This window comes from Dendrobium catenatum, unplaced genomic scaffold (genome assembly GCF_001605985.2).
Source record: "Dendrobium catenatum unplaced genomic scaffold, ASM160598v2 fragScaff_scaffold_390, whole genome shotgun sequence".
Lineage (NCBI taxonomy): Eukaryota > Viridiplantae > Streptophyta > Magnoliopsida > Asparagales > Orchidaceae > Dendrobium > Dendrobium catenatum.
Window position 1 is genome coordinate 4059672 of NW_021318852.1, and position 15084 is coordinate 4074755.

Sequence of the window (15084 nt, forward strand, 5' to 3'; positions counted from 1 at the left end):
GAAGAGAAGGGGAGGCGGAATGGTCAAATAGTGTGTCGTCTAAATTTGGACAGGTGGATCGAAGTCGTGGTCAATAGGTTTTTGTGGAGGGCCGACAGATCATTTGCGGATGAGAAAATTCGCATTTTCTTGGACTTCGTTCATTGTTTTATTAATTAAAATTGGAATTTAAATTTAGATTTAATATCTTTATATTATTTTAATATTATTGAATAAAGAGAAAAAAAGCTCTACTAACTCATGTAAATCTCAATCTCCAAGGATATTTCTTAAAACCCAAATCAAAAAAAAAAAAATTCTCATCAATGTAAAAGAAATCTTTGCTTGCCCAGATAAATTCTTGTTCATGCAAGTAGTACTAATCAATCTCCTCCAAAACACACAAGGCATTCTTATTATTCAATAAGGAAGGGATAAAATAATGATCTCAACTTTACATTTGCGCTTCAATAGAGTAATCTTTGAAATTACATCAATATTATTTTCTAAAGAATGAAAATTCCATTGTTTCTTTTACTATCATATTTAAAGAAAGGGTGACAAATCACTCTTCTAACTCCAAGAAGAATAGATAAACAAAAACAACCATCAAAGGAGTAGAATGTAACCACCATCAATTTTTGGAAGGAGAAAATAAGTGCGGATTTATGCTCTTCAAATTTCCATTGGAAAACATATCATAAGGTACCAATCATTACTTACTTGCCATAAGAAATTCATTCGATCGAATACACCATCGCAACATATATGTTTGTATAGCTAACGGAAAACTATTTGGTAGAATATAAGAAGCATTATTCTCAAAGACCTCATTATGAATGATAGTGACTAGCTCATTGGCTTTCAAACAATAGAAAAATTGATATCAACCATAGGATTTCTAATTAGCAAATAAATGAGAATTGAGTTGGCAAGGAAATTTTATAAGCAATAAAAGCAAATCTTCTTAATCTTGATAATCCTCATGCCATAAATTCATTCTCAGAATAATGAACTCAAACGATTCATCCAATATTAATTTCTGAAAAATGAACAAGACTCGAATGTTTGAAATCAATATATTGAACATGAACAAGACTCAAATGTTTGAAATCAATATACATATGGAAGAAATGAACAAGACTATAGACATTTCAAATATTGTATACAATATTAAATCATCATTCTTTATGTATTTATATAAGGAAATATTTACCGTTGTTTGTTTGATTGTGACTGAGAAATTCCATGAGCTTTTGGAAGGGGTAGAATAGGAGCAGCTCTCTATTCCCTTGCTTGGCTCGGTCTTCATTTAATGGCTGAAATTTGTAAAGAAACACTGCAGTAAATACTTTATGTTTAGTGCTATAAAAAATATATGCACTCCACGTACTCCCATCTTTATGCTTGCTGAAATTTGTGCTTATCATCCACATTTTGATACTGAAAAGTTACAGCAAAGCACATTGTTTGATGGTTGAAATCTTGCTGAAAATGGAGCAGATTTTCCCCTCTTGAACGAAATACCCAACCAGCAGCTCTCTATCTTGACCAAAATCTGCTATAGGAGCTGGAGTCGTATGGAAGTTTGCTTGGCTTGGAGACGTGAGCTGAAAGACTGATCCTAAGGTAAATGGCTCCAAGAGACATTGGCCGGCCCTAGCAGTTCTCCAAGAATGGTTCTCTCGTGAGAGATCTCCGGTGAGGATGATCGGGAGACCCTTTATCCAGGGAAAATTATTAGGTCCCGTCACTTGACCTAATTTTTCGTCCGGATTTCATGTTTTGATCTATTTTTTAAAAAAAATCAGCTAATAAATAATTTTAATTGCATTAAACTATTTTTTTGTTGAGTATTTGCAAAAATATAGCAAAAACCTAACAAATAGTATTTGTTGCTCTTTTGGTGTGCTTTTCAAATACTCATTAAAAGAACATTAAAAGAGCAGCTAATATGTAGTTAAAATTGTGCATTAGCTGTTCTTTTTCAAAAATATATCAAAAGCGCACTAAAAGCGCATGGAATCCGAACGAAAAATTAGGTATGATGACCGAAACTAATAATTTGCCCTTATCCAGGGCAGCTGCTTATGGAGAATGGAGTCATGGGGATATATCGCTAGGGCTTGCAATGTGAGTCACGGCTTGCCCTAATACTTTTTCTTTTTAAAACCTGAAGTATGAAGGGCAAAAATATGACGATCATACCCATGCCAACCCTTGATCCAATGACTCATACATGAGCGGATTGCAAAATGAATGATTGAAATGATTGGAACGAAATAATTTAATCAAATAAGCCAATTTAATTAAGTATAGAATTTGCACTAATTTGATTGAAAGTATCCAAGTTAATTAATGCCAATTTGATTTATGTCAAGATGAGATAGGTTATGTCACGTCGATCAAAGCCATCTAACTTTAAAATGAATACAAATTGGTCGACTCAATTCTACACGCTTGATTGAATTTGTTTGATAAAAATCGAACAAATTTTGATTGATGATTGATTGAAAACTTGATGTTTGAAACTTGAATTAAAACTGGACTGAAGTGTGATTGAAATATGATTGGAAAATAATTGAAGATTGATTCAAAATTAATCAAGTGTTGGATTTGGGATTTGATTGGGACCTATATAATTGACAAGTGAACACCTGTCGATCATTTGGTCACTAAAAGAAAACCCAGGTAGGTCCTAGCAACCTCATACAAAAATGAGATCAACATATGGGTTTGGAGTTTATTTAAATTAATTTGGGCTCAAAAGGGTTAAATGGGTCAACCAGGTTGACCCAAGGCAAGAGTCTGGGCCCAATGGGTCAAGTTTGAACAATGAATCCAATTGATGTAGGGAATTGATTGCAAGAAGTGTGGAATGGACTTAAAATCAAATGGAGAAGGTATGGGTCAATTTGGTCAACCGAGTTGGCCCAGGGCCTGGGTAGGCCGTAGTTGATCGGAGATCAAGGACATAAAGACCGTTGTAGTAGGGCAATACTCTCGTAGAACTCTGGACATCAGGTGTTGGCCCGACAGAAGTGTGGGCCTCAGGTGGTAGTCCGATAAAAGTTTGGGCATCAAGTGATTGTCTGGTAGAATTCTGGGCTTCATGTGGCGGTCTGGTGGAAGTCCGAGCCTCAAGTGGTTATCCAGCAGAAGTTTGGGTCTCAGGTGATAGTCCGACGAAAGTTTGGGCTTTAGGTGGTGGCCCGACAAAATTTTGGGCCTCAAGTGGTGGCTCAGCAGAAGTTCAGGCCTCAGGTGGTGGTCCGGTAGAAGTCCGAGCCTCATGTGGTGGTTCGGCGGAAGTTCGGGCCTCAGGTGGTGATTCAGTGGAAGTCTGGGCCTCAGGTGGTGGTCTAGTAGAAGTTCAGGCCTCAAGTGGTGATCCGGAGAGGGTGGGGGCCTCAAGTAATGGTCTGTCGGAGGTTAGGACCTCAAGTGGTGGTCCGGCAGAGCAACGACGTCAGACAATGGTCAAGAAAAACTCAGGCGGTGGTCGAGAAGAAGTGAGGAGACAAGAGCGATCTCTGATCTCTCTCTTGCTCTCTCGCTTGGAGCTCTATTTATAAATTTTTGAAGTGGCATGGCCCGTAAATAGGTGAGAGATCAAGGGTAAATGGGGAGTGGTTAGATGGACGGCCGATATTGAATCCCTTGATCATGGGCCGTTCGTCAGACATTTGAAGGCTTAATGATGTCGAAATTTGGCGATCTTAGACTCGTTGGATTTGTCATGTCGAGCCGCTTGATTCGACAATAAGCACGTATTGTTTGAAAACTGTTTGGTAATCCAAATTGTGGTTTGAACCTTTCAACAGCTCTTCAGTTCCTTGATTTGGACTCATTTGGGCTCAGATTGAGTCAAATTTGGTGTCGTTGGGTTCGTATTTTTTAGACGTTTAGTTTGACTGTAAGTTTACTAAAATCGGAGTTCAGATGGTCCCAATTTTAATTTTAGAAGTTTCCAACTTGATTTTGCTTCAAGATTCGTGCCCGATCAAGATAATTTTTTGATGACATATCAATTATTGTTAGTGAGAGGAAGATAATTCTAATTAGAACTAACCTCTTATCATAGAGACAAGAAAAAACATTCATAGCAATTGTGAACAAAATTACAAAAGCACATAGCTGTATCTCCAACCATTTTGAGAGTTGAAGTAGCTAGTGATTTCTCCATTGAGAGTGATAGTAGATAGAAAAGAGAACATTCATAATGCAAGCAGCTATCTAAGGCTTTGTTTGGAAAAGCTTTTACTATTTTTAATAGTTTTTCAATACTCAACTTTCTTTTTCAAAAAATATCTTGCGCTAATTAAATATATGTTTTATTAAGCACTACGAATGTTGTCCCAAATAAAGCATAATTTATGAAGTTCATGAGGAATCCTTCTTGGGAAAGCCTGAGCATACTAGAGTGTTTGTTGAAATTATTGAAAGCTTTCTTGAGATCAAGTTTAGCATATTAAACATTATCATGATTCCTTCATATTGAATTTATAACTAAATGCGTGGGCTAGGACAATGTTGTTGGTAATGCCTTTGCTTTTTTACAGAGGGTGATTTAGATTCTGTTTGAGACCGTTTTCTTAATTATTTGCATGGAAGCTTTTTAGTACAAAAATTATTAATTAAAAAAATATATATACTAAAAATTGCTTTAAAAATAGTAAGAAAGCTATCCTAAATAAAGCCGTTGTTGGACGAATAATAAAATAGATAACATATTTGAGACTATTTGCCAATATCTTTACAATGACTTTATAGAATATATTGCATAAGAATATGCATCTAAAGTTAGCTAAAGAATTTGAGTACTTCTATTTTGGAATAATGATAATAATAGAGTGTTTTATCATCTTTCATAAATTAAATTATAGACCAATTATATATTTATTAATTATTCAACATTTATCATAAGTAAAGTATGTCTTTTAAGATATGATTTGACAAGCTTATCTTTAGTCAAATTTAAGAGTGCTTAAGTTAAAAATAAGTAATCAGATAAATTAAGAATAAGTTCCTATAATTTTTTTTTACGTCTAAGCGACGCTAAAGTCTAAAGAGCCAACCAAAAAGTTCCTAAAAAAAAAACTCATAAAATAAATGAGGTCACGTCCGTAATAATATTCAAATATAAGGGCTATTCTTTCCAAAATAATAAAATATCGTTAATAATTTTTTTTTTCTAATTTCCTTTTTCCATTTCCGCAAATAGTCTTACGGCTTTCGGCTTTCCGCTTTCCAGAGAAGGATAAAACTAAAAGCAGGTCTTAAAAGCTGTAAAATTTTCCCAAAAAAAAAAAGCTGTACAATAATTTTTAATTTACAGGCTCCGTCTCCTCGTCTTGGAGCTCTATTTTCATTGTAGATCTAGTGAGGGTTTAACCCATCGCCGGAGAATCTTTTTTCTTTTTCACGGAGTTCCACTGTCTGAATGCGGCTCGCCACCTCGAAATTGCTTGATTCAGGCATGATTTCGAGCTGCGTGATGCGATGCTTCGAGCTGGTTTTTGATTTCTAGAAGGCTTTATCATTTTCTTTGTTTAATTGAAGTGAAATGCCTTCTCTTCTACCGCGATCTTCCTCGAGTAAGGAGCTTAGAAATGGGGATGGGAACGGCGGCGGCAGGTCGCACCTGTTCTTGAACGTGTATGACCTCACTCCTATCAACAATTACCTCTATTGGTTTGGGCTAGGAATTTTCCACTCTGGAATCGAAGGTATGCCCTCCTTCGTTATCTGCTTCTCTTCTTGGAATTATTCTTCTAATTCCGATCTAAATGCTTTTATTGCGATAATATTTTTTTTTGTTCTTTTGCAATTTCATCATGGCCTGTTAGTATACTTTATATTTTAACTTTCTGACGCCTTATTTTGACTATATTCGAATAATTGTCCAAATTTAACAATCAGATCAACAGTTATTCGCCAGACTATTGTTCAGTACTCTTTTGCAAATGCATAAGCGATCCGTTAACATACGGTACTTATCTGTTACGATTACATTTCTTTCAGCTGCCTGACTTTATTTAGAATTGGTGGATGCTAGAATATTCACAATTATATAGTAAGAGTTGTTAACATTCTAGTTTTGCACTAAAATCCCAAAGGATCTGATCACCCCAGGCTTTACAAATATTTCTCTTATAGGATAACCTATCCATCAATCAAAGATAACATAACAAAACTCGTGAAGATCACCTATGCTTTACTTGGGAAAATTATATGCATAGAATGGAGGAGCATCAAGTTGAATCCTTTAACTTTAGAGGAGATTAAACAACAGATAGCCCGATTACTTAACGATAGAGTTCTCTCAACACAAAATCATAGTAGCTCAAGATCTCCTTAGGAGTTTTCCCACCATAGATTTTCTTCAGAGGCTCAACAAATTTCAGGAGTAGATCTAGAGCTAATATGGGATATTTTTTAAGAGGTCTTCACTTCTGGCCTTTCTACTCTTTCTCTGATGCAAGAGAGTTCTTTCCTATGTTGATCTTGTCCATCAAGTAAAAACAAATAATTATTGACGAGGCTATCAATGCCCATCGTGCTATGATGCTGCTCGATCTTTATTATTAAGTCTTTTCTAAGAGCTGAAGGATTTGAGCTTGATGCTCCTCTATCATGTGCATAAGATCGTCAAGAATCAAGCATGGGTGGCCTTCACCAACCTAGGATGATGTGATCTTACCCACAAATGACATTAAACAGTGTGTGTTGGATCTTCGTACAAAGTTAAAACAAGAAAACTCTCATTTTATTGCCGCAAATATTCTAATACGCAACAAAACTAGTCTTTGTTAAATTGAACTTATAAGATGTTAGATGGCTTTGAATTTCACCTTCATTCTCTAGATGCTGCTTATCAGCTGGATCATCTAAGCTGAGCAACATGAGTAAAAGAGGCAAGAGAATTTTGGAACAAGTTTTGCTGAATTTTGAAGCGTTGGTAGATTATTGGGTATGGTTGCATGAAACCTCTTTTATATTTATATCTGAATAGTACCATTCAATTTATTTCTTGATCAACATTTTGAAATAAAATCTTTGAGGCTTTCCTTTCTTCTCTTTAAGCCTTTCTACATAAACTTGGTTTCTTATACTGATGGCAATATATCGCAATCCCATTAATTGCCATAATTTGTTAATTTTGAACTCTAACCTCTTTTGTTTCAAAAGCATTAATTACATGATTATTAGGCATTGCTAGTCATTTGAATGTCATTGCCTCTCACATACATAAGATAGGGATAAACGCCAGACCCTTGATAGCATGCGTAAGATGCTTCCCAAAGCTCCTCCAACTTTGTGTACACCAGCAGGCTGTGGGGCATGAAAATGATTTAAATTGTTTAATTGAATGCTGCGTACAGCCTGGCAGAAATATCCATGGAGTGTAGCTGTTCATTACTTTTCCACATTTCGCCATCTGAATAAGTTCCCACAATGATTGTTTTATGGCACCAAGCCAAAAGAGGTAATTGAAAGTATATTCATTCTACAGGTGATGCATACATGCAAACCAGTAAATTCCAAAACATCAAATGAATGGAACTAATTATCTAACCTTATTTGCCTAACATTTCACGGTATTATATCAGGTCTTTAATTTTAATTGCAGCGGAACTCCACAATCTTTCTTTAAACATCATAAAAGGATAAAGAGACCATTCATATGTTTCATCCTACTTTTATCCTGTAATGTAATGATCATGTATTCTCATAGTTTCTAACCTAATCTCTTCATGTTACAATTAAGCAGCAACAATTGACCCCCATTCCCTGTAGGTGTTTGTGCATTTATCCCACTGCAGCTAATCTATAGTCAAATTTATTCGGAAGATTCAAATCATCACATTTTAGGACTCATAAGAAAATGTTCAGTTTGCATAGAGAAGAATCAAAATCAGCACATTTACAGATTCATGAGAAAATATTCAGTTTGCACTTAGAAAATATATGCTTTGTAACTCAACATGAATAACGATCGGTTTATTAATATGCTTGACGGCTAAAACTCTTTTTTGGAGAAATCGTCACATCACATTTCCATTTTTGTTGGAAACACATTACAAAAAGTTGTGTATGTACCTCACCTAATACTTTCTGATCATGGAGAACACTAGTGGTGAAGATCGTTAAAATTTGATAAATTGATATAAAGAAAACAAAAATATATTTCATGCTGCTTTTGAGTTTTAGAACTTACATAATACATACAAGGGTAATTACTCATGGTTTTGGTCATTTCCGTCTATGTTGGGATGAAGGTTAAGGAATAGTAGGAGTTTTCCAATGAAAGAGAGAGAATTTTCTTTGAGACTATTCTATTAAGGTCGTGATCTTCTATATTATTCATTTTACTTATATCCATCAATTTTTCCTTATGCTTAATGTTCACAAATCCTTTAAATTGTGGTCTTGAGAGTATTTGTATTTATTTGGGCCTTAAAATAAATATATGTGCATGCATGCATGCATCTATTTATGGATTCTGAAAAGGTTGTAAGTTCAAATGGATTATGAAGAACGTCATCCGTATTTTCTGGTTTCTACAAAAGTTAGGTAATATCAACAAAAGATTCATAACTACTTTATTCAATCTAATGTTATCAAAAGTATTTGGCACGCTCAAGATAAAATGATTGCTTATGCTTGAGGCATTAGGAGACCCCGTAGGTGCTTGCTTGAGGTAAGTTATATTGATGAGGACTTCAGTAGGAGATTTTGACACGTCTATCATCGGAGGAATCGTAGATCGACGGCTACGATTCCAAGTCTTTATTTATGATGGATTTATATATTTTATTTTATTTATGTTCTGGTTTACCCGAGAGGAATTAGTTTATGTTGTAGCCCCAAGGGCATTTGAGTCTTTGTGTTTTTTTTATTTGAGGCCTATATATGATGGCTCTCCCTATTCTGATGGATGATTTTGATGAATGAAATTTTAGCTTTTTGTTTTCGTTTCTTAGTGAGCTATTGAGAGAAGAGAGAACCCTAAGAGATGGCCAAAGCAATACCCGACAGACGCCGGAAAAGTCCTGGCTCTCGGTTTACCCTTCCCCTTTCTTCTTTCCCACCCTTTCTCTTCACCAAGCCGCCGACCACCTCTCCTTCAACCCCATACTGCTGGCCACCCAAACTCCTCCCCTAGATTTCGGCCAGTCGGACACCTTCCCCTCTCCACCTCAAGCCGCCGGCCCCTCCTCCCATACCCACCCAACCATACGACCCCTAGCCTCACCGCAACCCCCTCCCTCCACTGAACTAGTCCAGGTCTTCCTCAAGCCGCCGGCCTACCAAAACCCAAGTCTAAGCTGTCGGCCCCTCCTCCTATGAATCCTTGTTCTCAAATTCAAAATGCCTCTTAAACACTTTCCTAATTTGTCCAATTATTAATTAGGAAAGTCTCTTAATTTTGAATTCAAATGAAATTTGAAATCCAAAATCTTTCTTAATTAGTAAAACTATTTTAGGAATCATCCCCAATCATCTCAAATTTGAAATTGAATTGAAATTAATTTCAATTTTCACATTCATTGAACCTAGATATATTCATTGAATATGGACAACCCCCCACCATTTATTGAATATGGACAACCCCCTTCCCCCTCCCTCTCTTCCTTCTTAATTAAATACCTTTCCCTTATTGCCTCCAATCAAAGCTCCATCAAGATGATCAAGGTGTGCCCCCCCCCCCGGCGGTCTAATTGGGGAATTCAAATTTCAAATATTTCCCTCCTTTCTACCCTTAAAAATCTGAAATTAAAAATTCAGATTTTTTTCTTCTCCCTTCTCTAACCCTAAAGCTGAACTTGGGACCTCTCTTAGTTTCTGCCGACCCCCCCCCCAAGCCCTTCTCCCGTCCATTACATCTCTTTCTTGCTTCACATCCCTATCAAGGAAGAAGATACGCTACTACTTAGCCTACTTTCCCATGAATGGTCGATCCCGAGCATGACCATGGATTCGTGTATGATCTTCACAGACGATTAGATATTCTTCGATCATCTTTCTTCGACCTCAACTTGGAGACTGATGACACCGTCGCGACTACGTCGACCGAATCCTTTTGACTTTGATGTCAGCCATTGACGAGCACCAAATCACCGGACAATGGCTAGTTATTGGACATCCACCGACTTCTTCCCCTCCCTCTGGCTAACTTCTCATTGGGCAATATTGCATGTGTTTGTTGTCTTTTGGTGGCATCTTTAAGTTTACTAAAATTATTCTTTCGTTAAAATCACCTCAAGAGTGAGCGTGAGAGGAACTCAAGGTAAAATTTCTATTTGTTAAACGGTGGATTTCTGTTTTTTATGCCTTTAGCTTTACTTTAACTTTGATTGTTATTTTAAATTTTCATGTTAATCTTTCTTGTAACATGCCAAAGCACAAACACAATTAAGAAATCCTAGAATCTAATTTGGTGAAACATTAATTTTAAAATTAGCAAGCTTATTAAAATTTTATTAAATTCCTGAAATTCCTATTACGTTTCACATCAGAGATACTATTTTTTTCTATTTAAATAATAAGAAATAGTTTTGAAAAATATAGTATATTAATCATCGCATTAAAAATACTATGAAATTCAAAGGATTAGACATTGTTAAGTATGATATGATGTAGGATCATTTAGGATATAGGGTTTATTTGTTGGGGATAATGAGTAAACACCACAATGATGAAACAAAGATGAAAATAAACGCAGCGAAAAAGTAAAGGTCATCAAGATTTAGCATGGAAAAACCCAAAATAGGGAAAAAAATTCATGAAGCCACACCACACCAAGAAATTCACTATGAAAATTGGAAGAAATAAATACAGATCTCTCTTCTCTCTCACTCTCGCCTTGCTTCTCTTCTCGCATGCACCGTCCTCACTCTTGCCCTAACTAAATATACAAGAGAAAGCCAAGAAAATAAACTCTAAGGGGCGCAACCCTTCAGAAAATGAGGAAAAAAACCGTCCAACCTGTCTCACATCGTTGCGACGCTCAAGCCTCTATCTTGCACCATTGTGACGACATATTTAGACAGTTGTGGCGCTCTGCTCTGTCTTTTAGCGCTTGGGCGCTCGGGAACACGGCGTCGGAGCGCTAGGATACATAGCGTCAGGGCGTTGTATGGGGAAAAAAATTTGGGTGCAAAGCAAGCAAGGGTAAACCCTCCGCACCCCTCAGCGTACACGATAAGCTTTGAGATTTGAGACAAAAGAACAACTCAATTAATCAATACAATCAGATTCCACACATAACATTATTAACGCATCATTGGATGAGATGTAGCCTTAAATTAATATGATCATCCAGTCAGTGCCTTCGTAGTGATGCCTTTCTTGAAAGCGTGGAAAGTGTTATGTTCTAGCATCGCTTTATCCGTGCTCCTAGACGAGCACATTGGTCATCATTGTTAACATTGGGTTAATCTCGGTTGTAGCTACTATTCATACTAATTGCAATATATACCATATAAAAAATTTCCAAAGGTTGTTATATAATTATTCATCTTGTTACAACAATCCCATTCATCTTTGTAAGAGTAGTAGCAACTTTATTTTGTAAGAGAAACAACTTTATCCTGATACAAAAATTGAAATGACTGATCTGTGTGCTTCTTCTAAGGCTAAGAGAGACGGTAAGTCCTGCCAATTATACGCAAACCAACTTTTATCAAAAAATGTGATATCATTTTCTCATTAACGACTTTGTGAAATGCTTTTAGATCTTTTGTCATCTTCTTGTAAATCAGAATGTCAAATGCTTAAAGATTATACAATCCCCTCCTCTAGAACATGTGAAACTAAAAAAAAATTTCCCCATTTAATTTAATTCTATAGCTTTGTTTAATTGATCCCTAGTACTAATTTAGACAAACCAAAACAGCTCATGGAATGGAGTATGGCTTTGGTGCCCATGAATACCCAACAAGTGGAGTATTTGAAGTAGAACCCAAAAGCTGCCCTGGTTTTGTTTTTCGACGTTCTGTGTGGTTGGGCGCTACAGATATGTCCCGTACTGAGTTCCGCATGTTCATGGAACAGATTTCTGGGAAGTACCATGGTGATTCCTACCATTTGATTGCCAAAAACTGTAATCATTTTACTGATGATGTTTGTACGCGTTTGACTGGAAAGCCAATTCCAGGATGGGTAAATCGGCTTGCCAGACTAGGTAAATATTATTTCTGAAGAGTTTCTCAGTGTTTGAAATAATGTTTTTCTTAACTTTTTTACCTTTGGAAGCTTCAGGTTCTTTTTGCAACTGTCTTCTGCCTGAAAACATTCAGGTTTCAGCTGTCAGACATTTACCAGATCATCCAGCATTATCTGGTAAGTTTTCCACATTTCTGGTTTTCATTATTTTGGTTTAGGGATAATCATGCACTCTGGTTCATGTACTTTTAGTTTGCTTAATGCAATTTTTATGTACTATGTGCGGTTCTCCTCTTAAGATTTGGTCGATTTGGTTGTTGAGGAATCTCTTGGTGAAGTGGATAAGTACTTATCAACTTGCATTACCTGCTTTTCTTCCTGTTCAGATTATATCAGTACAGGGATTCTGAAATACCTCCTTGCATTGTGTTTTTCCTTTTGCCTTCGTTGGTACACATACATAGATTGTTGGGGGAGTATGTTTTTCAATTAAAATAACCCTCATTTGTTCCTACAATTCATAAGATTCCTTAGCTGAAAACATCTACTGTATTATAGCTGGTAAGATTATCCTTTCGAAATCTATTTATGAATATAAACAAAAACTCACTTGGTGTATGTCTATGTGGATTCCAATCCCTTCCAGTTCAAGGTAGTGATTTTTGGACTTCTCGTTGTTTTGTGGTGCTGGCCATTCTGAGTTCCACCCAGCCCACAGTCCAGTTGGGTGTCACTTAACAGAAAAGTGTCTCTACTTTATCAGTCACTCAAGTTTTTGAATTTGAAAGTTCATCTTTAAAGATCTATTTTATTACTTTCTATTATAAATTCTTACAATGCTCAACTGAAACTAGGCTTTGTTTGGAATAGCTTTTTTATTGCTTCTTAAAGCAGCTTTCTAGTATAAAAATTTTAATTTTTAAACTAGAAAACTGCTTTAAGAAGCATTAAGAAAGCCGTCCATAACGAAATCTAAGACTTCATTTGGAACGGCTTTCTTACTACTTCTAAAGCAGCTTTCTAGTATAAAAATTTTATTTGTTGTACTGAAAAACTGTTTTAAGAAATAGTAAGAAAGCTATCCCAAACGAATCCTTAGACTCATTGACTACTCAATTTGAACTTATACAACCTACAGATGGTACATGCATGAAATTTGTGAAGTTCTAACCATTAACTTTTCTTTTGATGGTAAAAAAATAAAAATAAAAAATGCCTACTAGAAGATGGATCAGAGTCATTTGCTTCAACCTTGGAGGAGAGTGACGATGAAGCATCAGATCATTGTCTGCTAGCAGCGCCCATTAGCGATCCAACGCATTCAAGAGAAAAAGCATTAAAACTGGCCAAAGATAACATGTGACGCCTTCATTTCACATAATCACACAGTTCTCTTCTTCTTAATTTCGGATCCTTGTTCTTTCCTTAAAGCTGGCAAGTGATGTGAAGGAGCCTACCTGCAGTTGTTATAGAATTGCAAATTTCTGAAAGCATTTGTAGTAATTTGAAGTTGGAGAACTGACCTTTTCATTTATTATGCTTTTCTTTCCAAGTTTTCCAAATGTAAAGGTTTGAAATCTAAAGGAATCTGAGCATAAATGTTGGAGAGGCTAAGGTTGTGTTATTTGATAGTAAAAAAAAAATGAATTTGCTGTTATTTGTAATTCGAAGTCTGAGTGGAAGACAGGTTTGGTACTCTCAAAGCTTTGAGTGTAATGTGAATGGTGCTGTGGGCTTTACTGCTCTACTGTGGTTTGGAAGATTATATATACTACATCAGATTCTGCAAAATAGTGATTTTATTTACAGAATACTTTTTGCATTATTGGGACTTACACTGAATTTGGACCTCAATAGATTGAAAAAATGATTTGGTTATTCTGCCTTTAAGATTAGTCTTAGGCTTCATTTGAGATGGTTTTTTTGCTGCTTTTTAAAGTTGTTTTTTAGTATAAAAATTAATTTTTTACTAAAAAATTGCTTTAAGAAGCAATAAAAAAACTATTCCAAATGAAGCCTTAATCAACCCACCTAGATTATTGCCATGTGAGATGATGAGATGGCGAAGCGATTGTGTTGATCTGGCAGATCATTGATGTTTTTGATGTTGCAAGTGCAGCAAAGTTAGCAGATCAAAAATCCAATGATCAGTTGTCTGACATAAATTTGGGCATAGATCCTATTTTAAAGCTTTCATGCAATTTTGATATGGATTTGCTCGTTTTGAATGATGCAAGCAAAAGCTTTGACAGTTTTTCAAACAGTTGTCTGTGGGAGTCAAATTTTTTTAGAAATATTGGGATCAAATTTAGGGTCGATAAAAAATTGCGATTGAAATATATTAATTTGTGTAGAAATCTTTTCATTTTGAAGAGAAATTTAGTGTTACAAAATTATATATCAACATCACTTAGATTTTGTTTGAGATGATTTTTTTATTTCTTCTTAAATTAATTTTTTAATATAAAATTATTTTTTTATTAAAAAATTGGTTTAAGAAACAATTTAAAAGTCATTCCAAATAAAGTCTTAGCGAAGGCTTTAGTGGCTGCATTGGTTTGTGTATGTTATAGGAGATGGTAGTGAATCCGACACCTTTTTTTTTTTTTTTTTTTTTTTTTTTTTACATTTCGGTTTGAAAAGAATTCTGATTCACGTGGTTTTTAACCTTTTTAGAAACTTCTCAATGAAACACTGATTTGGAATATGAAAAAGCAAAATTTGAAGTTTATTCCAACCTTCAAATAACTATTGGTAGCTTTTACTTCTACTTTTGGCTTACTTTTTAACGCTATTAATAGTGTTTGAATGATTTTAATGTAATTGAATTTCTTTTCAAGATATACATTTTAAAAAATAATCTTCTAAAATAATTCCTGAAGCATTCAAATTAAGTGTTTTTAAGATAAAATGAATAAATCATTTTTTTTAAAT

At 35.3% G+C, this 15084-nt stretch overlaps 1 protein-coding gene across 4 annotated transcripts; it reads left to right on the forward strand.

Annotated features, from left to right (window-relative positions):
- The first annotated feature begins 5270 nt into the window (after positions 1-5270).
- Positions 5271-13941, forward strand: LOC110107809 (deSI-like protein At4g17486). 4 transcript variants are annotated; one of them, XM_020838205.2, is made up of 4 exons: positions 5271-5708; positions 11882-12169; positions 12241-12327; positions 13374-13941. In XM_020838205.2, the coding sequence occupies exons 1-4, from the start codon at positions 5546-5548 to the stop codon at positions 13511-13513; spliced, it is 678 nt and encodes a 225-aa protein (XP_020693864.1). In that variant the 5' UTR covers positions 5271-5545; the 3' UTR covers positions 13514-13941. The 4 variants fall into 4 exon arrangements, with proteins under 4 accessions (XP_020693864.1, XP_020693865.1, XP_020693866.1 ...); XM_020838206.2 differs by having other exon boundaries at positions 5273-5708; positions 13377-13941; XM_020838207.2 differs by having other exon boundaries at positions 5273-5708; positions 12247-12327.
- The last annotated feature ends 1143 nt before the right edge of the window (positions 13942-15084 follow it).

Excerpts from the sequence above, each read along its gene's own strand:
- LOC110107809 (XM_020838205.2), top strand. The coding sequence starts at position 5,546 with ATGCCTTCTCTTCTACCGCGATCTTCCTCGAGTAAGGAGCTTAGAAAT. Across the intron at positions 5,709-11,881 it reads TTTCCACTCTGGAATCGAAG|CTCATGGAATGGAGTATGGC; the intron begins GTATGCCCTCCT and ends AAACCAAAACAG. Across the intron at positions 12,328-13,373 it reads AGATCATCCAGCATTATCTG|AAGATGGATCAGAGTCATTT; the intron begins GTAAGTTTTCCA and ends AATGCCTACTAG.